Below are 25,122 nucleotides of genomic sequence, written 5' to 3'. Positions count from 1 at the left end.
CACGATTACGGCAGGCACTTTTTTATATTAACCCCAACCAAAATACTACTTCCTGTGAAGCAAACTAAACTAGTCTGCAATTTTCTACCGCCTCAATTGCGGAAACAGTTCCGTGAAGACAAGTGTACTTAGCAGTTCAACTCTCATACACAAAACGAACCCTCAAACTTCGCAAAGTCTGCCATCTTAGGCTTAGCGAGCCTGTTGTGTGTGTACCACGCAAATCCCCCCATCTCATCAGGCACAAAGCTGTTACACCAAAAAGCTTCCTGCGTGTACTGTAATTACATGGCTCTACACTGTTTCATATGTACTCGATAATACCACCGAGCCATCCCAGGCTACGTCATAGTCGTATGAGAGATCTGCTGCAGACACTCCTTCACCGCTCCAGAAGCCTTCGGGACTACCTCCTTATCTCCGATGTTATTCCGCTATGCTCGCTGTTACTGACCACATTGTAGACTCCGAGTAAGATGTTACAGTCTTCATATTGGCGCAGGATACTCAATGGATTATTGTACAAATAAAGTTATATACGGGTAGTCGCAAGTGGATCAACCTGTTTCCTATTTGGGTCTTACCTCCGCTTCGTATTTTGTGATTAGGTGTTCAGCGTTCTATCGTCAAAGATGGCGGGCCGACCCTTCGCCTTTTTGATGCCGGGGCTACCTTTGGCGAGAATGTTAAAATAGGGTTCGGATGATGACATTGAATACCCCTGTGGGGATCAACAAGAGAATGGGGTATGGTCTTGAAGAACTGAAACGCAGTTAGAGAGGCGGATGATGGAGACAAGATCAACGGAAGAGGAGGTGGTAGCCAACAAAAGTTCAACGACTTTCTCAAATTGAGTGGTGGGAATGAGATGAAGACAACCGAGGCAGGACTACTATCACATGCATGATATAAAAATAGCTCTCGCACGTCTGAATACCGCCCATCAAACAGGTTTTGTAGTATCTTCTCTTGAATTTAAATATACTGTATTGAGCCTAACCTGTAGACACACGGCATATTTGTCTGAGCCGCTCACCTCTTGCACAGAACAGTGGTCCAATACAAACCGACAAGAACAAGCGATATCAGAATTGTTTATCAGACCTTGTCAGGACTTTAACATGCTAATCAACAACATTGCCTGAACCAACGAACAACACAATCTACCATCTTTTTATGCTCCTACACACCACACACCTACGACCCGTGCTCTTCAGAAGCAAGTAACGAAACCTTAAACTATCAACACCTACACATCAATAATCACAATTCAAGAACCAAACAACAAGACGCATCATCTGCACAGCAACATAACCAATGGTATTTTATACAAAAAACAAGAACCAACTAATTCAATCTATGAACAAGTGCGCAACGTATGGCGCCAATGGGTCAAAAACAACCGCTCAATCATATAACATGCCAAACGTCACCTCTTACTCACTTTACATACATACATACACAATCATGACGCCGGAAAACAATGCAGTTCGCACACATACACATGTCTGTCATAAGCGACTACTCTTTTTTTCTCTCGTCTCGTTTCATGCAAAAAAATCAACAATTAGGAGAACTCAACCCGACTTCCGCCTAGCCTAGCCTGTTTGGCCTGGGCTCTTTCTGCTCTCCGTCTACGCCTGTTGGTGTCGTAGTTGCTAAGGTCTGTCTCGGTGCCGTGGATTTGAGTACCCGGAGGACTGCTTAGGACAGTATCTACCGCACCTGGCATTGGAGGTGGAGAAAGATTGCTGGGTCCGGGTTGGTCATAAGCTCCGGATGGGCCGGCAGGAGGTGGGGGAATGGTAGCCTCGGGCATGCGCAGAGGTGTTGAGCCTGGCATTGGAGGTGGAGGAGGTATGCCAGCTTGTTGTGCCATCTCCTGCGCTTGCGCCGCTTCCATGGCTTCAGTCCTGCGCCAGCGATCGCCACCGATACCGCTCAATGAACTAACACTTCCAGCGCGGTTCTTTCGTTGACGATCCTTTTTCCTTGCTTCACGCTCTGCGGCTGCCTCCTCTTCATTGAGTCGTCGCAAAGTAACATGACGTCCGTCGTTGTGCATCTTGACTTTGACAGATACAGGGGGAGATGCAACATCGTCTCTACTGCCTCGGCGTCGATGCTTGGATTGTGAAGCTGCTGAGATGACTGTGCCTCCAGCTGCATCGCCCGCAGTGCGACGTCGTTGATGATGACGGCCTCCAGGGGAGTCGTAAGCTTCTGATCCAGAGTCCGACAAGACACTGTAGACGCCAGCGCGAGGGGGTCGATGAGGGTTCACTGAGGGCGTGACGGTAGATTCCATGGGCGGACGGGCTACGGAGGGTGTGATACCGGTCATATCGCTGTCTGAAAGTATAGTCGATGGAGGTCGTCCTCCCCTGCGCGGGGGAGTGCTATCAGCACCGTACTTTTTGCGGCGTTGGCTGTTCATGCGAGCGATGCGTTCTTCTTCCATGTCTTGCTCCCTCATTTCTTCCACATGCTCGTCCTCCCTCTTCTTGCTGCGTTTGCTCAGAGAGTGCTTGAGAAAGCCGAATACACCAAGAGTAGCGACCCCCTCCTTCAGTCCGTAAGAACGATCCTTGGGCCTCATGTCGGTCTCGTCGCTGAAGCTGGTCCGACTATCGAAAGAGTCTATAGATGTCACACTTCTCGTTTGGCGATGGTTCGATCGTAGGTTGCTTCCAGTCATTGCCGACACTTGGGTATCACGTTCCTCGACACGACGCCAGTCGTCTCTACGGTTTGCTGGAGATCCGGGGGCGCGTCCTTCTTCTAGCCTTGAAATGTCGGTCTGAGTGACTTCAGAAGGGCCCAATCCGCGGCTGTAGCTGAAATCGCTTCCGGTCTCAGTTGGAGGACGCTTTTCTTTACGGTTAAATAGCTTTTTGACAGCGAAAATACCCCCAACGGCAGCTCCAGCCCCGAGAAGGCGATCCTTCCAAGTACTTCCTTTGTTGCGGTCGGCACCGTATTTTTCATCGCTCAGGTAAGATTCCGTAAAGTCAGAAGCGGTGACACGAGAGCGAGAATCCCTTCGGGAGCTGATGACTGTTCCGCCATGTCTGCTGCGAGTCCGGCTTCGAGATCTTCCTGAACCCAATGCAGCTAAACCCGCTCCTGCTGCTCCTGCTGCTGCAACCCTTCCCACACCTGGGCCCCTGCTTCGGCGACTGCGTCTGGTACTGTACGAGCGATCGGTTATATAAGTGCTACGATCGTCAAAGTCCAATTCTGGCTGGCTCCTGTACGACAGGATAAAGTAGAGGATCACGAGGATAAATGTCCAGACGGCGAAGAGTATAAACAGAACCAGTGGCGATCCGTACAAGGTTAGACCTAGTGGAACCTGCGCAATTCCGAGCAGTGCAATGGCTCGTCCTAGCCATTGGTGAATCTGCAGGTGTCAGTAATGAGTCATGCTACTATCTGTTGTATGCATACCATAAGCGTAAGGGGAATCTTGTATCTCTCCTTGCCTTTTTCTAGTCTGTGGATAACCGAGCCACCGAAGGCTTGGACGACGACAAGAGTGTACAAGCCTACGCCGATGCCATGATGCGGGTTGGTTAGAGACCTCTCAAGACCCACGGCTTGGAAGGCACAGACAATGGCAGCAGTCGAGAGGAGTACCGCGGAGACCTGCAGCCAGATGTGGAATCGCAAGGCAGTACGCGGGTTCCGGTGGTAGAAGCTGGCCATAAAAATGGCAGCAGGGATTACGAATAAGAATGTAACTACTGCTAGTACGCCGTGAGCGGTTATGAGGGCCTTGTAACCAGGCATGTTACGAAAGCGATTGCCCATGCCTAAAAGGTTAGCTTCGTCGCCATGTCTAATAGCATACTATTCGTACCATTCAAGCGCGTTGTCTCAAAGTTCAGTCCCTGCAGATTGGGGAGCAAGAACGTGTTGCGCTGCGAGTCCCATGTTCCGTCTCCGACATGCATGGAGCCCGACGAGTAGACACTCGTCCCTGGGTCCGAGAGTCCATTGGACATGGTGTTAGGAAGATTCCTTGAGTCAAGGGTCAATCAGACGGTCCAACGGTCTGGTAGTGCCGCGATGATGGATGCGAAAGCTGCCGACTGTGGACGGCTTCAACGTCAAAAAAAGATTGGATCGTCGCTATAACAATGCGCGCATGTAGCAATGAACAGGAAGCAAACTGTCGTGACGTCGTTACAGGCGTAAGGGGAGCGAAGGGAAGCTTCGCGCCGTCAAAATGCGGAGGCTGGTTGGGGCCTGAGGAGTTGGGTTCTGAGCGTGTCCGGGTGGACAGCTCGCCTTGGTGGGGTGAACGTCAGCTCGCGATGGTGAGCGAGAGTCGAGGTCGAGTACACAAAGGGTCTCCGGGTATGCGGTTAGGGTTTAACAAAGATGTTTCTGGAGAGCTGCAGGTGTCCTGGGACATGGGAAGCGGTAGCAGCCAGCTCGACGAGACCGCCGGGCCCAGCCGCCTGCATGTTTATGAGTTTTTTTGGCCGGGCAACGTAATCGATAGGTGCATAGCGGTGAGTGGCTGGGGCCGGCCAATCACAGCGCCCAACCGCCCCTGCCCCAGCCGCCTGATTACCGTTCCAAGCGACGAGCCGGCTCCCGAGATGCTTTAGCCCCCATGGCCGCCCTTGGTGCGCGATGCGCTGGCAATGAGGCGAACCGCTACTATGATGATGATGTCGTTGCCGTTGCAGCGGCATCTGTAGGGCCACCAGCTGCCTTGTTAAATACTCGAGCCACAAGGCTGCTCGACTACAATACCAATGCGGAAAAAAAGACAAAATCAACATTGAAATCAGTGGTATCTCGAGTGCTCGTCCCGTGTCCCTACACCCATAACGCCAGCACAGCCACGCCAATCCCATGCTTGCTTGTGAAATCCTCACACCTCTACCTCTAGCATTTCCTTTAGCGCCTTTTCAGATGCCCGGAGCCACCTGCCTCGCTCCTCCAATTCGTCCCCTATACCACCGCCCTCTTCCCTCCTCCTCTGAGCTTCTCTGGCCGCCGCTACCGTTCCCTGCTTTTGTGTCTCCAGTGGCCTCAACTCACGCTCCAGCTTCTCCAAATCTCTACCTCGGTTCGGAATAGTGGCCTGGAGACTGGCAATCTGTGCGTTGAGAGCTGCAAGCTCTGCTTCTCGTTCGCTGAGCACTAGCTGAGTCTCAGGAAGCGGGAGAGCAAGCTCGGGATTGGTTGAGGCTGGCGCTTGTTCGTGCTTCAATCGTTCAATGTTCGCCTCCAGCCCTTCAATTTCGGTTGGAAGAGACTCAAGCTGTTGCGTCCGTAACTGCACGCCCTCGTAGCGTATCGCGAGCTCCTTGCCCTTGTCTTCCAACTGCTTCAAGATGTCGGCCACCTCCAGCTTGCGCTTCTTGAGCTCTGCTTTCAGGCCCAGTATCTCCTTCTCCTTCTCGTCGTTCTCGTGAGCGTCAACGAGACGAGGCGGGTTCTCAGTGATGCTGCGCAAGAACTTTTCTTTGGTGACTTGTTCGACATAACTGAAGCGGAGTTTGCTGAATAGTTCCTGTCGTCGTGATTAGACCCCACTCAAGACAAGTTCTCAGACCCCCTGCCTACTTTGTAATGTAACAAATCAGCTTCGAGGGCTGCAGGATGTGTGTCGCTATTCTGTTCGCTATCCTCAGATGCTGCAGAGTTGCGCTTCTTTCCAGTTTGAGGGAGATCTTTTGGAGCCAGTGTCTCCGCAATGGCCAGGAGCTTGAGCGACTGTGATTGCTGTAACTGTTCTAACGCTGATGCTGGTGTCGGAACCGCAGACTTTCTTTTGGGACCCATTTTGCTTGCTATATCCTGTGTTCTAGAGTATGAAGGAATTCAAGTGTTTGTTTTGGCGACGGTCGCGGCTGGCATCTGATGGCAGATTTCCCCGCGGCAGTTACCGCATGTAGACTAGTGTTGTTCGTTGGAATGATCGCACATCATTCTCCAAGCATCTCAGGAGCTTTGATCTTTAGCAATCCTCGCCCTTTTCTGGACACCAAGACCACCACGAATTATGGCGAAGAACATAGACGACGACGAATATGTTGCAGAGCTACTGAAGCAAGACGCAAAGAACGCAACAAAGAAATATGAGCTTGTCGGCATCGATGCCTTCAACCCTAGGAGGTGCGTTCCAAGCCTGTGTGCCAGTCATGGCTTTATATGAGCGTTGAAAGTACAACAACACTCTCTATCCAGATGGTCAATGCTGACTTGTCTTAGAGCAAATTCCAGCGCCCCAAAACCGAACAAGAACTTCTTACGAAACATCATCCGTCAAACCGACCGTCACAATGCAGCGCTGCTTGCGAAAGAGGCGGAAGAGTCTCGTGCGCGACTGAGGACAATGAACCGTGAGCGCAAAAGAAGAGAGACGCACCATGAAGAGGAGCAAGAAAGAAGAGCTCCGGGAAGATTGACTCCAGTCCCAGGGGATGTTGATATCACAAAAACACACTCTGATAGACGGCGTGACCATAGTGAGGACGAAGACAGGCATAGGAGACGACGAAGAAGTAAAGAGCGGGAATCTTCTAAGAATACTTCGCCCCACCGACACCGAGACAGAAAGCGCCACAAAAGGAGATACGACAGTGATGACGAGAGGGATTCTTCTCGGCGGAAACGTAGACGGTCAAGGTCACCTCACGACAAGGCTCACAGGCACAGAGGAAGCGACTCTGATGGTGAATGGAGGTCACGGAGGAGAGACCGCGAAGAGCGCAGACACAGAAGACGAAGGTCATACTCTGGTACAACTTCACAATCCCGATCACCACCACCTCGACACTATGATCGGCATGAAAAACAGCACAAACATAGAGGACGCTCTCCTAGAGACACCGAAAAAAGCTCCGAACGTAGATCTGATCGGGACAAAAACCGTCCAAGCTCCAAAAGGCATGCCGCTTCCCCAGCATCTGATTCCGATCCTCTCGAAGCCATTGTCGGCCCGCTTCCGCCATCTTCCGAACCCACGGTACGCTCCAAAGGCCGCGGCGCTTTCAAACCAAACTCTATGGGTATCGAATCACGTTTCTCGTCTACCTACGACCCTAAAGTCGACGTCCGTGCGGACTCTGACAATGAAGACGACTGGGGTGATGCTTTAGAGGCGCTGCGTGACCGCGCACGCTGGAAGCAACAGGGCGCCGAACGTCTCAAGTCTGCGGGATTCACAGACGAACAAGTGAGGAAGTGGGAGAGAGGAGAAGGACAGAATGATGAGGATGTGGTTTGGAAAGGAAAAGGAGAGGCTAGGGAGTGGGACCGAGGCAAGGTACTGGATGAGGAGGGAGACGTTGAGCTGAGGGCCGATTTTGGACGATTAAAGTAGGTGGTTTGCAAAGGATGAGTCTCCTCTTTTGGCCATGCGAACACCGCTTCATCTGTATATATTTAATAATACATTACGACTCGGATTCAGTGGTTAAGTTTATACAAGTATCGTTCTCCACCCCCTCAATGCGCAGAATCCTTCTCTTCCCCCCGCCCCTCAACCCTCATATTTCCCTTTGTCTCCTGCGACACCTTCCCCCTACCCGAACCTCTTAATTCTCGCAACGAAACAGGTGGTCTCGCCCTCTTAGCCTTACTATCCCCCAGACTCATCCTAAGCATCGCCCTCTCAAGCGTCGTAGTCAATCTCTGAAGCAGCCACTGCGGTTCGGACACGTTGCCCATGAGCGGACTACGGAGGCCAAGCCAGCTCCAGCGCTGCTGCTTGCTATCGCCTGCAGACCCGATATCGGGGGCTTCGCCGTCGTCGTAGTGGATATGGGCGTGGGGCCGCCGGTGGTTCGAAGCGTCGCTTTCGCTTTGGCCGATTAGGTGTAGGTAATATTCCCATTCATGGTATTCGTATTGCTTGGATGGCTCTGTCTCGAGATCTTTTATAAGGGTGCGGATTTCTTTTGCGAGGACGTAGTGATAGAAGTGGGTGTCTAATTCAAGATTGTCATCGTATTGGCTTGCTTCCCTTTCTTTGTCTCCAAACTCTGCTTCTTCGGCGTATGTTGTTAGTCGGTCTTGAGTGTAATGCTTATGTTCGCTTGCAGAATCGTCTTGGTAGGCTTTCTTGTCCCACTTGCCCTTCTTGATTCTTGTCCATCCAACCTTGAGTGCAGCACTTAAGCCTTCTTCATCGGGTAAGACAGTAAGGGAGCCAAGCCAAATTGTGAAGTCTTTGAAAGCTTTGATGACCGTGTCGCCCATGTTGGAGATGAGAATAGTAAGGGTAGGGACCGCGACCAAGCTCCAGAATACCATGAAGGCCTTGCCGGCATTGCTTTGAACGACATAGTCACCGTAACCAATCGTCAGGAGTGACACATATGCGTAGTAGAGGGAGACAAAATAGGAGAATCCTTGTGGCTCTTCTGAGTACCAGAACACCAGAGCTCCCATGAACCAGAGCATCAACGCCGCAGCTGTTGACAGTGCCAAGGCAGTATACCTTCTCTTCCTTTCAGATAATTCTTGCACACGTCGCATAACGCGAAACTCTTGCTCACGTCTTTGCGATTCCTTCAAGCCCTTTGAGCAAAACCTCACTTTTTCGAAAAGCGAAATACGTATCGTCTTCGTTTCCTCATCAATCGACTCCAGTACCTTCTGTCTCTTGACTTCTGTGAACCGAGCCGTCATCTTTTGTTTCCCATGCTCGAGCACAAGTGACCTAATGGATCCGATTACCAGACCGACCGTTACTAGCCCTCCAATGGCGTATGGAATCAACAAAGAGCGGCCCGTGTGCGTTTTTGGCACAAACTCTCCGCCGAATCCCATAGTAAGCAGTGTGAAATTAGCCCAGAAGACTGCGTCCAAAAACGCCCAGTTTTCCACGTAAGAAAATATTAGAGCTCCTATGAGGAGATAACACACAAAGGCAATGGTCTGTAGCATCAGCGTCCGCTGACTAGCTGTGAGCCGGAACTCGCGATCGTAATGCCCAGTGTACGCTCCAAAAGCCGTAAACATCATCAAAGACGCGATGATAAAGTAAACCCCAGCCGCCATAATCGCATAGTAAAAAGCCTGACTCAGCGCATGTTGTTGCATAGGCTGAATACGAAAGACCGACGACGAAGCCACTCCAACCAGCGCTATGAGCAGGAAGCTAGCCATGTAAAACCCAATGATGGTAATGGGTTGCGCAATAGCGAATTTAAGTCTTCTCGACATGTTGAGCAGTAGACTAGCGTTTGCCGATAGGGCAAAAACGAGGGATACCGAGTTCACCGCAATGAGCCATTTCGGATCTGCGATTTTGGTTCCGTGGGCCTCGTCGCTGCCGGGTGGGATGTATACGCGCCACTTTTCAACCAGGGCGCAGATGGACATGCCGTTTGCAATTGGACCAAAGGTTCCCGCTATGAGTGGACTTGCTGTAGATGCAAACCACCAGCGACTGTTTACTTGATTAGCCCAAATTGAACCATGAATACGTAGTCATAATAATACTGGTTACATAACTTGGATCAAGATACTCCCGTTCCTCGCGTTCAGCTTGCTCATCTTCGGCCTGTATTTTATTTTCGACATCCTGGGCGGCTTCTTGCGCCGGCTCATCGAGCCCGGGGTCGTTCATGGTTTGGAGGGGTATATCGGATTTTGGGTTTGTTTTTCTGGGAATCTGGGGGATTCCAGATGGGTGGGTACCCCAGTTGAGATAAACAAGATCGGCTGCGAGGTCGCGTGCACGAGCAAGGAGGCAATGACGTAGGCATGAGACATGTTAAGCCAGCCACATCCCTTTGTGTATAACATTACATGCAGATCAACTTAGTATCAAGAACTATCTACTGTTCGAATTTCTGAGACCACGGAAAGGATTTTTTGGGTTTTAGCGCAGAAGAAGCTTTGAAATTCCCTCTTTCATTGACTACTGCCACCAATTTTCGAGCGATTGTATCTAACCATTTCAGATAGCCCTCCGTATCATTCCATACAACTGATTTTTTTCAACTCTAACAGCTTCTATGTAAACCCGGCCGTTTGACTTCTTTGTTACACAGAGTTGCGATATACTTACTTATCTCAGTCTTGGTTAGGGCGAGGCAGCTACGAGGTATGCTGTGACTTTTGTCTAGCGATTCGATATAGTGGCATGCGCTAGAATAGCGGGGTTTAACAACAACTCATCTATATTGCTATAGACTGACAAGTAATATCCCTGTTAAGTAAGGTAATTAATAAAAAAGCACAATTCAAGTTGACTGTAGCGAGAGTACTAATGGAATCCATCTATCCTTATCTCCTTATTGCTTCCAGTCCTGTTATCGGACTCCTCATCTGTTATCACAGATCTATCCTGCCATCACTGATGGCACTGCCTTGACGTGATAGCACAAAACGTGACCTGTACGCTCCGCGGTGATCATTACCTTCTGACACAGACCTCTGTAGGCCACAATCTCCAACCATGCCTCCCTTGCTTTCATGTCTAGCGTCAAGGAGAGAGTCCTTCCTGTTTCTTGTTGCATTGTTTTCTACCTCATTTTCTGGGTGGTTCTTTGGTTAGCCTTCTAGTTCGTTTTCTTGTTTTTTTTTGCTCGTTTTTTTAGCTAGCTTTTGGGCTGATTGGATTGGAGGAGCTTCTAGCGTTTGTTACGTGACTAGACGCTATCTGAATACTACGGAGGTTCCTGATATATTGGTATAGCTGTGCAACTAATGAGCGTAGAGATTCTCAGAGCTAATTAGATCCCATTTCTTTGTGTACGAAACCCCCTTGGGGGCTGATTGTAGGATACAGCTAAAGTTGGAACAGAAATTATATTGGCCTGATGGCTGCCTAGACTACAGGATGTATTTTCACTTTGGATGCTGTTCCCAGCTTCGACCATTATCGCTTTGAGACTACCCAGGCCTGCAGTGTACTTCTGCGCTATTCGTAGGCCTTGGTACCCTTGTTGACTTGTATTTGGTAATAGCCATATGTTACTCGTCAGGGCTGTACTGTTGAGCAAGTGTTCCGATTCTTACAGATGCATATTGACTAGTGATTATGCCGCTTGTCACGCAGTGCCGGCATGGGGGACGCTCTCGCTGCATGAAATAACAGAAGAACTTCCATGATACCCTCAGTGATCTCATAGCATAGATCGGCATCTGAAAACACTCATGTATCATCTCATGACCCTATTCTATAGGCATGCATATGATAAATGGTTGCATCCTTCAGTTCTTCATTGCTCGTGCTGAAAGTTGCTTCCCAGAACCTCAATGCCCACCTATCCGGCACACGACGACTACAGACCATCCGTATCTATCTCACTTCACCTAAAACTCTCTCACCTCACTGAACAAAGCAGCTGGCATCTCACCTGTCCCCGTCGTCGCCGTCAAGGTCTGCAGGTAGGATCGTGCCAAGCCACGCAGTGACGCACAGTGCCTGCCATTTCAGTATGCATTGAGCAAACAACCGTTTGCAATCTCCTACTCACCTCACTTGAATCACAAAACACTTCTTACCTGTCTCTCAACTACTGTCTCGCTCTCAGCACCACCACTACACTACCTACCATTGCCAACATGTCTAACAAAGATCCGCCTGAGACCGTTGCTGGCGCTGCTGCAGACCGCGCGGAGCAGCTGGCAAAAGATCTCGCCCGTGCCAAAGAGGCTGGATGGACCAACCCAATCCCCTTCCAGTATGATACTGTCGTCGGCGGCACGCCTGCTGCAGACGAGACTCGCGACGCCGCTCCCTGGCTGTCCGATGCCGCCGTCTATCAGTGGGATGATGAGTTTGGCGATGTCGGTGAGCCCAATCCTGAGCTGGAGAAGATACTCTTCCAGGATGAGTATCTGCAGCGTGCCGGCAGTGCGATCAGCGCTCTCTCATTCGAAGTCACTGTTCAAGGCCCTACCAAGATCAACCCTGTTCGCAACGTAAGATACCCATTCTCACTTCAATAATCTGTACTAATCATTGGCATAGTTTGAAGATGCTGGTCTGCACCCGGTCATGCTTAAGAATGTCAAGTTGTGCCAATATGGTGCTCCAACTCCTATCCAGTCGTATTGTATCCCAGCCATTCTGACTGGGAACGACGTGGTCGCTATTGCGCAAACTGGTAAGTATCGTCGGCATTGCGTTACTCGAAACATCACTGACAGTGCTCAGGATCTGGAAAGACTGCTGCATTCCTGATTCCCATCCTCTCAAAGCTCATGGGTAAAGCTCGCCAGTTGGCGGCACCTCGACCCAACCCAGCCCGCTACAACCCTCTTACAGACCGGGTCCGTGCCGAGCCTCTGGTATTGGTTGTGTGTCCTACCCGCGAGCTCGCTACTCAGACGTTCGACCTGACTCGTCGCCTGTGCTACCGTACAATGTTGCGCCCTTGCGTTGTGTATGGAGGTGCTCCCACTAGGAATCAGCGCGAGCAGCTCGAGATGGGCTGTGACATCCTGATTGCCACTCCAGGACGCCTCATGGACTTTATGCAGAACAACAATCTCCTGTCGCTCCGCCGCCTCAAGTACGCTAACTAGATTACTTTTCATGGAATTTATGCACTGACAAGCTAACAGGTTCACCGTCATCGACGAAGCTGACGAGTTACTTTCGAGCGGCTGGGAGGAAGCCATGGAGAAAGTGTTCTCGGGTGCTGGTATGATTTACCGACTCTTTTACTTTTCGATTTGCTGATGATTGTTGCAGACGTCAACTCCGATGCGGATCATACCATTGTCATGCTCTCTGCCACCTTCTCCAAAGCTGCTCGTAGGCTTGCCAAGGAGTACATGGAAGAAGCCTTTGTTCGAATCAAAGTAGGAAGGGTCGGCAGCACTCATCGCAACATCAAGCAGGAGATTCGCTTCGTTGAGGAAACTGATAAGAACGAAGCGCTCTTCGATTTGCTCTTTTCTGGTGGCCCACAGCGTTCCCTCATCTTCGTCAACACCAAGTACAAATGCGATAAGGTCGACGACTTTCTGTACAACAAAGGCTTGCCCGTCACTTCAATCCATTCAGATCGCACTCAGCGTGAGCGCGAGGATGCTCTGTAAGTACTCACTGCCTAGCTGAGATGAACTGCTACTAAAAGTATAAATAGTCGTTCGTTCCGGACTGGCCGTTGCCCTATTCTGGTCGCCACTGGTGTTACTGCTCGTGGTCTCGATGTCGCCAACGTTAAGCATGTCATCAACTACGACCTACCCTCAAGCCAGCACGGTGGCATCACTGAGTACGTTCATCGCATTGGCCGCACCGCGCGTATTGGCAACGAAGGAAAAGCCACCTCATTCTTCAACGACGACAACAAGGATATTGCTGAAGATCTGGTCAAAGTTCTCATCGAATCGGGGCAGGAGGTGAGCGACTTCCTTGAGGAGTTCAAGCCTCAAAACCCGTCGGCGATTGAGTGGCATGATGGCACTGACGACGAGTCTGACGATGGCCTTGGTGGTGGTTTTGGCGGAGAGGCTGGCGGATTTGACGTTGGTGCCACCTTTGGTAACGATGCAGCTGCTGGCTTTGGTAGTGCTGGGGGTTTTGATGGTGAGGGCTTCTCTGCAGATGCTGACAACAAGGTTGCGTCTTGGTGAGCTATCCAGAGGTACCATGTAGCTTGCGCACTCTTCGACTGTGCTCGATAGCTATATCGATGCGGCTCATTGCTGACTGTACTTGATGGGCTCATGGTTAAGGCTTCACGGCATGGTGCGGTAGCAGCATCTCTTTGATGGAGATTTCACAAAGGGATTTCAGCAGGAGCGGATCATGGGATCATTTGTGGGAAGGAGACTATAGTAGCCTGTCCACGTAGACAAAATGTCAATTATATGTGGAGAAGCTGATGAATGAGCTATGCGTGATCGTGAGAGTTCAAGGATGAAAGAAGTGTTTTGTTCGTATCTAGCCACCAAAACGTGGGTAGTAGATGCAGAATCGTGAAGCTCCATTGGTTGCAGGTGTATTTGCAGTGTGGTCAGGTTAGATACTAGTCAATTCTAGGAGACGGTTGGGACCACATAAAATGCCAAAGGGGGTCCACTTCTGATGAAGAAGTTGTGCTCTGCCTCGGCACTACTAGACATCCTTGCAAAGCTTCACCCGTTGAAGCTTTAGCCCAGCTAGCAGGGGCATGGTAAAGACTACTATTGATAATTCCCGCCTTGCAATGGCGATTGTGGATGACATGGCTCATGAACTGACGTCACGAATCCGCCTTTCTTCAGCGCGCTCAATCTGGGCAGCTGGGACACGCCATGCTTCGCCTCTCTACGTCGTACGTAGGCGACTGCTCACTCAGCACTCGCAGCGCACCTTTTCTCGCCGTCGGACGAACCTCGCGCAGCATGCTCTGAGCATCGCGCAACTCATCCCTATGCGGCCACGACGATGGGCAGCTTTTGGCACTCGATCGCGTATTTTTTCCGGCTCCCATTCCACATCCAATGGCGGACGGCGCTCGTACAACTCCCGCGCTTCGTGCCGTTATCCATCCTGCACCTGACGTCGCCGAAGGGTCCGCATCCATTCCTGATTGCGCTACCGAGCCGCAAGGGACATCTCATCTACGCGTACACGTTTGTGCCGCCGGCGCCGGTGGATGCGGATGCTGAGGGTGAGCAGCAGCGGAAAGAGACGGGCGAATGGCATGTACCGGTTGTTTTGGACTGTGTGTAGGACCCGTGTACCTCAGGATGCTTGTGGCAAGTGTGCTGACTCTAGGTGCGTGTTGTAGTGCATGGAGGCGGCTTCATCATGGGCTCGCCGCTGGAACAGGCACCGTATGCATCAATGATGTCGCGTGAGCTGGGGGCCGTGGTGCTGAGCGTGTCGTATCGCATCGGACCGTTCCACCAGTTCCCCGCGGCGATTCACGATGCAGAGGATGTGCTATCTGCGATTCTAGATACGAGCGGGACATCAGAAGCAGGCAAGGTCCTGCGGCAAGAGGTGCAGAGATACTACTCCATGGTACGGACGAATGTGCTGGAGGGGAAGAACAAAAAAGAGCCGGTTCTTCCACACATTGAGCATGTCACGGATATGGTGCTTGATCCCACACATCTGGCGATATCCGGTTTCTCAGCCGGAGGCAACATTGCGCTCAACATGGCGATATCGGTTCCGCCCTGTCCGCAGATGGGAATGATGGAATCACAAACACTCGGGCCTGCGGGTCACGATTGCATGTCACCGACGCTCCCGGCAAACCGTAGAGCAACAATCCTAGACGATCCATTCCAATCATGGCCATCGCTCCTCCCACCACCCGAAGTGCAACCGCGACTGCTCCCACTGCTACTGTTCTACCCGTCTCTCGACGTACGGCTGCTGCCCCACGAACGCCCGCGGAAGCCCATGCCCAGCGCGCTCAAACCAGACGACCACCACGTTGAGAAGCCAAGACAGCCAGGTCTGTTCTCTATCTTGGGACCAACGTACCTGCCCAAGAAACTACGGGCGCATCCTCGGGCTAGCCCTGGTCTCAACGACCCAGAGCATATCCAAAAGAATGCAGCTATTTTCCTTGTGCTACCGGAGAAGGACTCGCTAGCGGTGCAGAGTGATGTGTGGGTTGACAAGCTGAACAGCAGCAACTGGACGGGCCCCGTACGCTTTGGCGATGGCCGAGCAGGTGATTGGGACGGCACGACGGGCGGTGATGATGATGATGATGATGGCGAAGGCCAAGAATCGAGCTCGAATGCATGTTCCAATGCCAAGAATGGCGGACTGGAGATTTGGCATGCACCGGGTTGCAGGCATGGGTGGACGCAGTTCCCCAATTCCTTTGTGCCGGAGCATGAGGCACGTGAGCGCGAGGCGGTATTTGCACGGACAGTGCGATTTGTGAGGGAGAAGTGGGAAAGGGAGTTGGTACTGGAATGCTAGGGGCAGGGGGTTAGGTAGCATGCACATGGGGGGTAAATGTAAGTAAGGCATGTAGGAGGTGAGAGCTAGGCACGATAATGGGGTGGGCGATCTTTCTTACTACAGGTCTCGGGGAAGTGCGTCGTGGGGCCATGGGGGTCTGTGTGCGGAAGGGCGAGGAGTTGAGGGTAGGGGAGGGGATATGGATAGATGGATGGATGTAGGGGTTTTCTGGTACGGTACATCGGTCTTATTTCTGTTTGACTCTGACATGTGAAATGAGGTTTGGAAGGGATAATGCATGGATGTATATGGGGGGGGGGGGGTGCAACTGGGATTTCGCATGAAATATACTATTAACTAGTCTTTTCTGGGCCCATGTACCTGCAAATAGTAAATCTATTGTTCTTCACTTATTATTTAACCCCCTATTTTTGGGGGAGACTCTTTCATCATCAACTCAATGTTAAAACACATGTATGCCAATTCAGAAATAGATTTTTTTTCCCTTCACATCTGTGTGTATGTATGTGTGTGTGTCATTATACATTTGTTAGTGTTGAAAAATATTCCATTCTTGACAAGAAAAAGTTGCGTTGTGTGTGTGTGTGTGCACGTAGTTTTGTCTATAGTGGTGGTGATGGTTGTATCCCGAACTTTGCCGACCGATTTCCAAAAGAAAAAAAGGGGAGATGAGCAGGAGAAAGTCACAAGGACGCAACACTGAAAACCAAACTTTGTAAAAATGTCAAAAGGAGAGAAAAGGTATAGAGTTTTGGGGGGTAAAGGACTTGGCGGGACTTGGCTTTTTGTCCGAGTCTTATTGAATGAGCGGACTGGAGCGGACTTGAGCGGACGGTTGTGCGGGCAAAAGTTTAGATATTGCCAAGGAAGGGATGATCATTTGTTTATTTATTTATTTGGGAGATAAGGGGGGGGGGAAGGGAAATGTTATTTTGGTACAGACTGGCGAGTGGTTGTCGGGAGGGAGCGGATAACGAGTTGTGTTTTGGAGGCTAATGGTTTTAGGTTGAAAGAAGGCGAAGTGTTTTGGGGAGTAGGGATGATGGATGTTTGGATGATGAGCGACAGAAGGTCTGTGCGCGCGTATATTTTGTGGTTGTGTTGACATGTGGCTAGTGGAGGGTGTAGTGTAATTGCTGGATAGGAAGGAACGTGCATGTGTTTTGCTGGCTTTGCTTGTTTTGTGTGACATGCATTCTCATGAACTGTATTTGTTTGTTTGTTTGTTTGCTTGCACTGTTTACCTGTTGAACAAGATGATGGTGCTCTGGTCTGCACACAAACACAACGTCCGACCATGGTTGCAGTTGCGTCAGGAGCACTTTGATCCGTGCGCCAAAGGGAAATACCGTGTGGCTGAGCAGGGAAGTATGGCGACGCTTGAGACGGCATTCTGCTGTAGCATTCGAGATTTGGTTGGTGGAACAGGGATAGGTGACGAGCTACTCCACACTTTTCTGCTGTACACGTGGGGCTATGCATGCTGACGAGTGGAAGGTAGTAGTAGTCTTTTATTTTTGCAGCGAGAAGCGGAAGCGGACATCACGCGTGAGCAAGAGACATAGGGTGATTATGATGATGACAATGACGACGGTTCATGTTTTGTCTTTGGCTTTACGTCATGTTGCACCGGGGTGCTGGTCGGGGATTGCCAGGGCATTGGAATGAATGCAGCGCGTTATTTCGGGGCGGCTGTCTGCAACGAGGAAGCCGCGGTTGTAGCCGGGTGTATCAAGTACCGCCCCATGTACGTTTGCTCTTACGTGGGGTAATAAGTACTACTGCGTACATACTTACTGTCCAAGTACATGCACATACGCGCGCACACGCACACGTTCATATGGACGGCTTGGTAACGCAAAGTACAAAATAAAGAAGAAAAATGTCCGGTCAGGGCTGCAGCGGCTGGCAGGCAAGGGCGATGTCAGAAGAGGCATGTGCAGCCAAGTGCAGTGAAGATGCAGACCAGACGGATGAATGGATCATGGACGGAGGAGGGGTCGTGGTGGTGTTGGACAGCGAGCGTGAGAGCGGCAGGCCAAGTGTCCCCGCAAGCCGGTTGGGGCGCTTGCTTGTGAAAATTGGCAGCGGCGGCAAGGATGAAAAAACACGGATGCGCCAAACAAAACCTCCCCCACGCTGCCCCAGACTCCATCGAGCCCTACGGCCGGGCATGTGCTGTGCTGTGCTGTGCTGCCCTGTAACTGCAACTGCAACTGCACCACACGGCAATGCGCCTTGATGCACGGCGTGCGAGGGCTCAACTGGACAGGACGACCTGGTTGGTCAAACGACAGCCCGGCGGCTTTGGACTTGTCAGATGATGGATCCCCAAATCCAGGGACTTTGAGGGCGCATCCATGGGCCTGCCAGGGAGCGGTGAGTGGCAGCGGTGAGGTTGCGCTGGTGGAGTCCGTGTATCTACGTACATAGTAACTAAGGTTGGTTGTACATGCTACATCCAGACATACGGGTCCTCTGTATGCATCTACTACTCTAGAGCCGAGCTTCAAATACGAGCAACAGGGCGTGTGCAGAGTGAGGCATTTGCATTTGGCCCTCCAGTCGACGCATAGACATGCACCCACTAGAGGCCGCCATGCACGTGTTTGGCGGAGACGACACAGCGGAGTCGTCAAGGAAGAGGCACATGCTGACGCTGCCCGCAATTCAGGGTCTTGCTGCTGCTGCTGCTGCTGCTGCTGCTTCGACGACAGACGACGTCAAGTCTTCCGGCATGGGCGGCCGAAACACTGACTTGCGCAATGCAATTGCGTTTCGCGCCTGGCGGTGCCCTAGACAGCGTGAGACGGCGCCGTCTGCCAACGCTTGCCGTGTCTTTCGACTTCGCCAGCACGCACACGCACACAACGGCCACTGTAAGCATTAAATTACAGGCGCGCCGTGCGTCCCAGCCATTAACTGCGCTACCAGAAAAAAAGTCACTATTCTTGCCAGGCCAAAGCGGCACAGCCAAGCCGAGCACTGGCGTCCCCTACCCACTGTTTCTCTCTGCCAACCCCAAATCGGTGCCGAGACGCCATTGCACATCAAATTCCTTTCTCTCCCCCTCCCACCCCCCTTCACTGCGCTCCGACTCGCCCGTCCGCGCCGCTACTGTCGCAGCTCTCAAGTGCGCATAAGTCGTCTGACTTGACGGCCTTCTGCCACCTTTGTCCACGCCATCTGCCAAGCCCCATTTCTCTTAGCAACCGCCTGTCTGCGGCCCCCATCCACCAACTACGGCCCGTCGCCACACGTCGTCGCCCTGGGTTTGACCTCGTCACTAGGTACCCCCTTCCCTCTCCACACTGCCTGACACTGCCTGGTTCTGATACGTCTTCTAGCTCGTCCATTGTTCCAACCCCCAGGTTCAACTTTACTCTTCTCCACCATGTTGCTTGAGATATTATAACACCGTCTCCTTGGGGCGCCCCCCACACTTTCGTCCAACCTGCCATTATAGTCTCCGCTAGCACACACTCACACACACACACCTCTTCTACTACTACTACTACTACTACTACCACTACCACCACCACCACCACGCGTCTGTAGAGCCTGACGGAATTCTACGCCTTGGTTCGGCCGCTTTTTTCCAACATTTCCACCATCAGCGGCCAGCCTGACAAACCTCATCAATCATCGCATCACCACCCAGACGTTTCCTTCACACCACATCACCAGACCTATTTCTGCTTTCACACCCCAAAAGTCCTTTGACAGTCCATTAGTCAGCCTTAGAACCTCATGGCCAACGACCAGGATCACATAAGCAAACAAGGCGCACTGCAAGTAAGCACGCCACAGACCATGTCTGCTACAGCATCGCCACCCCTCATGACTGCCGAGGACGAGACCATGGGCGACCTTGATGAGCCGCCCGAACCCCGCGCGCAGCGCCCTACGCCCTTGGTACTCCAAAACACCACAACCGCGTCCTTTACAAAATCAAAACCCGTCTGCGACCGCAAAGAATCGTTGCTCACCTCGGCCCTCAAATCGGGATCTACTACTAGCTCCCCTGTTGACAGCCGGTCCGACGCGAGTCCAGTCCGCGGCATGTCGTGCATCTCGACATGGAGCAACAACAGCGGTACTACTGATCTTACAAGTGACGGGGGCTTCACAAGTCCTGGCACTCGACCCTGCACACCTAGCCCTCCGCTCCCTACAGCGTCCTTTCACGGCATGTTGCCCATGTTCAACAACAAGCTATTGGAGCTACCAATCTCAATCGCCTCCCACGATGGCGAAAACACCGTTCCAGTGCACAAGGTTGCGCCCCCACAAAATACCGAGCAGAACATTGAGGCAGTTCTCGGAAGGAAGAGACGCATCATGTTTGCATGTGGCGCTAAGGAGGAGAAGAAGAAGAAGCCAGAAGAGGAGGTTGCCTCGAAACCGGCTCCTGCCGCTGCCGCTATCCCTGCCTCAGAAGAGCCTCCAAAACGTGTCAGCACCATCAAGTTTGCGTGCCCATCCAAGCCTTCAGAAGAAGCGCCTCTAAAGCCTGTCGCAGCGAAACCCCGTCGGATGGCCAGCCCGGCCCCACCACCACACCGGATCCTTTCGTCTCCCAAAGCAACCCAAAAAGTCCACCGCGACTCTGACTCGACAGTCCGTAACAATTCACCTGTCAGCGTCCGGAAAGCACGCCCAGTCGACCGGACCCGCCGCTTGAGTGCCAACTCCGATCTAGCTCGTTGTGAGGCATACCGCTTCCATGAGTTTGCTAGCTCGGAAGAGGAGGTTGAGGAGTGGACTCAAGAAGTCACTTGCCACCGAAGCAGACTAACAGTCCAAGACACGCTCAAAATCGAGAACAACCTACGCAAGCTAGGCGAGGAGGTTGCAGAAGAGGAGGCGATCGAGGAAGAGGAAGATGAAGATGAAGAAGACGACGACGACAATATCGAAATGGACGACGATGATGATGACGACGACCTGCTTGATGAAGACCACGATGATAGTGATGCGCGTAGCGAAACCACTGACGAGGGCTTCCAGACGGATGACGAGAACGGATTTGCTGGCTCCGATGACGAAAGTGATGCAGGTTCCGACTACAATTGGTGGGCCCCTGGAGCATCAACCGCTGCGACATCGGTGGAGCACCTGGAACAGCTTCGCCTAAAGCCTACCCGCACCGTGTCTGAGTCGTCAATTGGATCTCTCGAAAGCCGAGATGGCCTCAAGATCATGGACAAACCACCAAAGCGGAAGAAGTCGAGGCCGGTCAACATCCGTGTTCCGAGCCCCGAGTTACCCGACAGCACCGACTTTGTTTGTGGTACCCTCGATGAAGATAGGCCGGCAGAGGAGGCATACATGTCGACATTAGAACGCCGACGTGCCGCCAAGCACAAGCCTACTCCACAAGACATTGATCCTACCTTTCCCACATCGGATCCCGAGCTTCCGGATGACGAAGAGGACGAAGTCTCTGAATGCGAGAACCGAGCCTCAGAGACCGACCACCTGATGATGCATGGTCGCATGGACCCAGATGCCGACTTGCGCGGTCGCCGCAAAGACATCAGCAAGAAGCGTTCGCCTCTACCTTCACCAAAGCGCCTGCGGTCACCGCCGCCCGCCAAGCGTGCCGTGCATCGCTCTCCACCGCCACGCAAGCTGTTTGGTAATTCTCCCAAGCGGCTGCATTCCCCTCCACCTCCCATGCGTCTTCGATCACCACCACCCACTCGCCGCGGCTCTGTCAACCCCTTGACTGCTCGCCAGCGTAGCGACATCTCGATACGCTTTGGCGGCATTGCCGAGAGACCTATGCCTACCGTCTCTGCCTCTGTTCCACGCACGTCCATCACCATGAGGAATCCATTTGATCTTGAGGAAGAAGATGACGATGCCGCTGACATGCCTGTGCGCCGAGCCATTGACATCAAGGTCGGGCTCGAGAAGAAGAAGCAGCGCCGCAAGGAGAAGCTGTATAGAAAGCAACATCGCAAAGGCACAAAGGAGAAGCGACCTGCCCCTGGTCGTGGTGCAGAGCGCATGCGTGAGATGGGATTGGCCGTTCATGCCCACAAGGGCAAGAACAACGGCTTCCAGCCTTTCCAAATTCGCCGCGCAGCAGATGAGGAGGATACATATGTACTGTCTGCCTAGATGTAAAGGCACTTTGGGTTTGGGAAACAGGTTTTTTTTTCTCTTTCTTTTCACATATAACTTTCGTTGTACATGTGTGAGGACCAGCGCCGCCTGGCCAACGTAGCCGGCACACTTTACCTGTCTTCCTTGTTAGGTGGATTGTATATGTTACCTTGAACATGTACATTTTGCACCCAAGAGGGGAGCTTGTTGGTCGCTGGTCCCACTGGTTTTTCTTCTCTGAAGAGGGTCTCCTGAGGGATTGACTTCTTTTTTTCTTTCTTCCCCTTCTTCTTCTTCTTTTTCGAGCGCTTAGATTTGGGACGAGTATAGTAGATATGGACTGCTTCTTCTTTTTGGATCTTCTTGTTACCTAAGCATTTTTTTTTTCCTGGTCTCCACTGTGCGGTTTGGTAACACCCTGTTTATAACATTATCTTTTTCAGTCGTCGCATTTTCTCTTGATATGGTCGTGTCTACTTTTTTTTAAACTTGTCCCTTCGCGCTGTTTCGTTTACTGGGAGTTGAGAAAAGGAGAAAGGTCTTTTCTCCTCCTGCAGATTGTGCATAAACGTGTGGTTCTCGAAGTTTTGTTCCTCTTGTCTTGCATCCGTGTTTTTTTTTGATATCTCGAGCGAACTTGTTCCCATGCATCTCCCTCTCTCTCTCTATATATATATCCAAATCGAATTCATCATACGTTCACACGTTAATACCTTTTTTTTATCCAACAATACCATCACATTTCGTGCTTCTCCACGTCTTCCAACACTGCAATGTCGATCGAGATGTACAAAGGAACTTGGTATATTGTAGTAAATCCGCTTTTTATCATACATGATGGAATCTCTCATACGCAACCCTGCCAGGCTACATAGTATGCCTTGTGGTATATATCCCTTGTACCCAATCCTAATCCTAACTGTATCATTTCCGTTTTTCTCCACCGGTGCGTAGAAATGGTTGAACCCCTTCCCCCGTCTAGTAAAGAAAAGGTTGGTGGTAAGTATGCAGGACGACCGGACACCCGATATCCCGTGTCGGTGGAAGGCAAGACCGGTTGGGAGTGTCCATGTGATGCCGAAAAGTGTGTTGTATAGCGGGCGGGCGGACGGTGGGTAGGGTGGTGCTGTATCGGATCGCCGTGTTCCACATCGAACCGGAGAACCCAAGGGCTGGTTGCGTGTAGTGTGTAGTGTGTTGAGGTCATATCGTCATATGCATTTGACTCCTTCTCCAGAGCCAAAATGCTTCTTTCATCTGTCCATGCAAATTTCGCCATCTTCACCTCTGCTCGGGCATCAATCCATCGCACTCGACCGTCAACGCCTTCTCTTCTCCCTCGAGTCGAATGCCGCGTGTCCTCGTAAAGCACCTGTTGATAATCCCGTTAGTTCTTCCCATCCCTCTCCCAAAGAAAAACAGCGACAAAGGGGAATGAAAACTTACACAGTCCAAAGATACTCGGCAACAAGATAAGCGACAAAGAATACCATGAACAACCCCAGCACCGTGCCCACATAATGCACCTCAGCCCCCATCATACCCACGCCATCCTCCCAGCGCTCCACCCTCTCAACATCATCTTCAAACCCGCAAATCATGCGATTCTCACTGCGCACCTGCTCGGCCGGGTCGAGCGGGAGCGTCTTGCCCTGGTGGACGGCATCCAGGATACTGGGGTCTAAAGGGGTGGGGATGGCGAGGACTTTGGCGATTGTGGCGTCGCTGGCGAACTGGAGTTTGAGGTCGTTCGCGGTGGCGAGGGAGAGGGCGGCGTCCCAGTCTAGGGTCAGGAGTTCTTGGTAGGGGCAGTGGGTTGGTGCGGCGCTGGTGGAGAAGGTGAGGCAGCGGCATTGGAGGTCTGAAGTGTGGTGTGTGAGGGTGTTTGTTGGAGCGGCGAGGGAGGAGGCGAGGAGGAGGGTGAGGGTGGTGAGTGTGCGGAACATGGTTAATGAGAGTAGGTTGGAATGGTGGTTGGTATTGGTGTTTTTATTTTCGGCCTCTGAGTGGGAAGGTGAAAGAGTGGATAAGGTTGAGTAGAAGTGAATGTTGTTGGACAGGAATGTCAAGACGGGTGTATTATAGGTTGACTGGGCTTTTGCGTGGTACAGTGGTGATAGGGACAGGTCGAGAGTGTCTAGAGGCGAGTTAGTGGCTCCTGTTCCGGTGTATATATCTCTTTCTGTTCGACTGACGCACTGGGTGTTTAATGACAAAAAGGAAATGTCTCGATTAGGTGCCTGAGTGAGCGGGGTTGGTCCGTAAGTCAAGCCACAGGCAAGCGGATGATGGGGAGGGGGTCACGATGCTTTAATCAGGCAGCATGGTGAGATGAGAGTGGACGGGGCCAATAGGCATGTGGCTAGGGCACCGGTGTAGTTTGGTTAGGTGCGTGAATTTACTACAAGGTGGCCGTGAGCATATGCCCGTTGTGGCACAGCCTCACCCGGCTTTCGGGGCCTTGTACGGAGGGCCATGTCCGCTCTAGCCACTGTGCAAATGGCGCTGTAGTACCGTGTTGTTTCGTACAAGCGACCCCCCCCTTGTCGCGCGTTTGTGCTGACTGTGTGCATGCCGGGATCTACGGCTAGGATAGCCACACTACTGGCGTAAAAACTTGCAATCATCGCGGGTAGCCCATCGATACATGTCCCCAAAGCAGCAGTGTTCCCGTGGAGCGGGAGCGTATAGACTGTTCCAAGGATGCCGTCATTTCCGTGGATGGTGTCGTGGGTGTGTGTGAGGGACAAAGGGGACGACTCCTCAAGCTAACGCAGTCGCAGGGACATGCCCGCAGCGAGCGTATAGGCCCAACCCCGGAACAAGCCTCGACGTGTCATTGGGCCCGTCCAAACAAGCTTCGGCGGCGCACGTCAAGGCACATCAAGCCTGGGCGAGAGAGGGGGCCTGAACATGGCCATCGACGACGCTGGTCGCGGCACAGCCTATGAACTTGTCGGCGGCGTATGTCCATATACGAGCCCATCATGAACCACCCCACTGTGCACATGAGCGCCAGTGGTATCGTCGTACGTAAATCCACTCTAATCCATCATTACAATCGTCGTAGACGCGCCCTTTGAACGCGTCATGCTTGCGGCATATTACGAGATCCGAGTCGCGAATAGCCATCA

At 51.8% G+C, this 25,122-nt stretch overlaps 10 protein-coding genes across 10 annotated transcripts; 6 read left to right on the top strand and 4 right to left on the bottom strand.

The window, feature by feature from the left end:
- Positions 1–1,567: 1,567 nt before the first annotated feature.
- On the bottom strand, positions 1,568–4,007 carry COCCADRAFT_81971 (uncharacterized protein; the record flags this gene model as incomplete). The annotated part of the gene is made up of 3 exons (XM_007708777.1): positions 1,568–3,403; positions 3,451–3,815; positions 3,863–4,007. The coding sequence occupies 3 exons, from the start codon at positions 4,005–4,007 to the stop codon at positions 1,568–1,570; spliced, it is 2,346 nt and encodes a 781-aa protein (XP_007706967.1).
- Positions 4,008–4,888: 881 nt separating this feature from the next.
- COCCADRAFT_590 (uncharacterized protein) lies at positions 4,889–5,805 on the bottom strand (the record flags this gene model as incomplete). The annotated part of the gene is made up of 2 exons (XM_007708650.1): positions 4,889–5,533; positions 5,587–5,805. 2 exons carry the CDS (start codon positions 5,803–5,805, stop codon positions 4,889–4,891), a joined length of 864 nt encoding a protein of 287 aa, XP_007706840.1.
- A 220-nt stretch (positions 5,806–6,025) lies between these two features.
- On the top strand, positions 6,026–7,348 carry COCCADRAFT_32229 (uncharacterized protein; the record flags this gene model as incomplete). The annotated part of the gene is made up of 2 exons (XM_007708703.1): positions 6,026–6,138; positions 6,235–7,348. The coding sequence occupies 2 exons, from the start codon at positions 6,026–6,028 to the stop codon at positions 7,346–7,348; spliced, it is 1,227 nt and encodes a 408-aa protein (XP_007706893.1).
- A 125-nt stretch (positions 7,349–7,473) lies between these two features.
- On the bottom strand, positions 7,474–9,601 carry COCCADRAFT_82292 (uncharacterized protein; the record flags this gene model as incomplete). Its single annotated transcript, XM_007708776.1, has 2 exons — positions 7,474–9,428; positions 9,487–9,601. The coding sequence occupies 2 exons, from the start codon at positions 9,599–9,601 to the stop codon at positions 7,474–7,476; spliced, it is 2,070 nt and encodes a 689-aa protein (XP_007706966.1).
- Positions 9,602–10,201: 600 nt separating this feature from the next.
- Positions 10,202–10,351, top strand: COCCADRAFT_82046 (uncharacterized protein; the record flags this gene model as incomplete). Its single annotated transcript, XM_007708775.1, has 1 exon — positions 10,202–10,351. A coding segment is annotated over one exon (150 nt), but the record flags the coding sequence as incomplete, so codon positions are not given.
- Positions 10,352–11,547: 1,196 nt separating this feature from the next.
- Positions 11,548–15,871, top strand: COCCADRAFT_32227 (uncharacterized protein; the record flags this gene model as incomplete). Its single annotated transcript, XM_007708702.1, has 8 exons — positions 11,548–11,907; positions 11,957–12,092; positions 12,143–12,500; positions 12,553–12,632; positions 12,683–13,028; positions 13,080–13,568; positions 14,377–14,648; positions 14,715–15,871. 8 exons carry the CDS (start codon positions 11,548–11,550, stop codon positions 15,869–15,871), a joined length of 3,198 nt encoding a protein of 1,065 aa, XP_007706892.1.
- Positions 15,872–18,452: 2,581 nt separating this feature from the next.
- On the top strand, positions 18,453–18,764 carry COCCADRAFT_21897 (uncharacterized protein; the record flags this gene model as incomplete). The annotated part of the gene is made up of 1 exon (XM_007708671.1): positions 18,453–18,764. The coding sequence occupies one exon, from the start codon at positions 18,453–18,455 to the stop codon at positions 18,762–18,764; it is 312 nt and encodes a 103-aa protein (XP_007706861.1).
- A 726-nt stretch (positions 18,765–19,490) lies between these two features.
- On the top strand, positions 19,491–19,649 carry COCCADRAFT_82099 (uncharacterized protein; the record flags this gene model as incomplete). Its single annotated transcript, XM_007708774.1, has 1 exon — positions 19,491–19,649. A coding segment is annotated over one exon (159 nt), but the record flags the coding sequence as incomplete, so codon positions are not given.
- A 38-nt stretch (positions 19,650–19,687) lies between these two features.
- Positions 19,688–22,003, top strand: COCCADRAFT_585 (uncharacterized protein; the record flags this gene model as incomplete). The annotated part of the gene is made up of 1 exon (XM_007708649.1): positions 19,688–22,003. The coding sequence occupies one exon, from the start codon at positions 19,688–19,690 to the stop codon at positions 22,001–22,003; it is 2,316 nt and encodes a 771-aa protein (XP_007706839.1).
- Positions 22,004–23,269: 1,266 nt separating this feature from the next.
- Positions 23,270–23,934, bottom strand: COCCADRAFT_32225 (uncharacterized protein; the record flags this gene model as incomplete). Its single annotated transcript, XM_007708701.1, has 2 exons — positions 23,270–23,360; positions 23,435–23,934. 2 exons carry the CDS (start codon positions 23,932–23,934, stop codon positions 23,270–23,272), a joined length of 591 nt encoding a protein of 196 aa, XP_007706891.1.
- Positions 23,935–25,122: the final 1,188 nt, after the last annotated feature.

Source organism: Bipolaris zeicola, assembly GCF_000523435.1.
Source record: "Bipolaris zeicola 26-R-13 unplaced genomic scaffold scaffold_3, whole genome shotgun sequence".
Taxonomy (NCBI): Eukaryota; Fungi; Ascomycota; class Dothideomycetes; order Pleosporales; family Pleosporaceae; genus Bipolaris; species Bipolaris zeicola.
The sequence above is the reverse complement of the archived record's forward strand: the minus strand, read 5'-3'. Positions and strand labels throughout refer to the sequence as shown.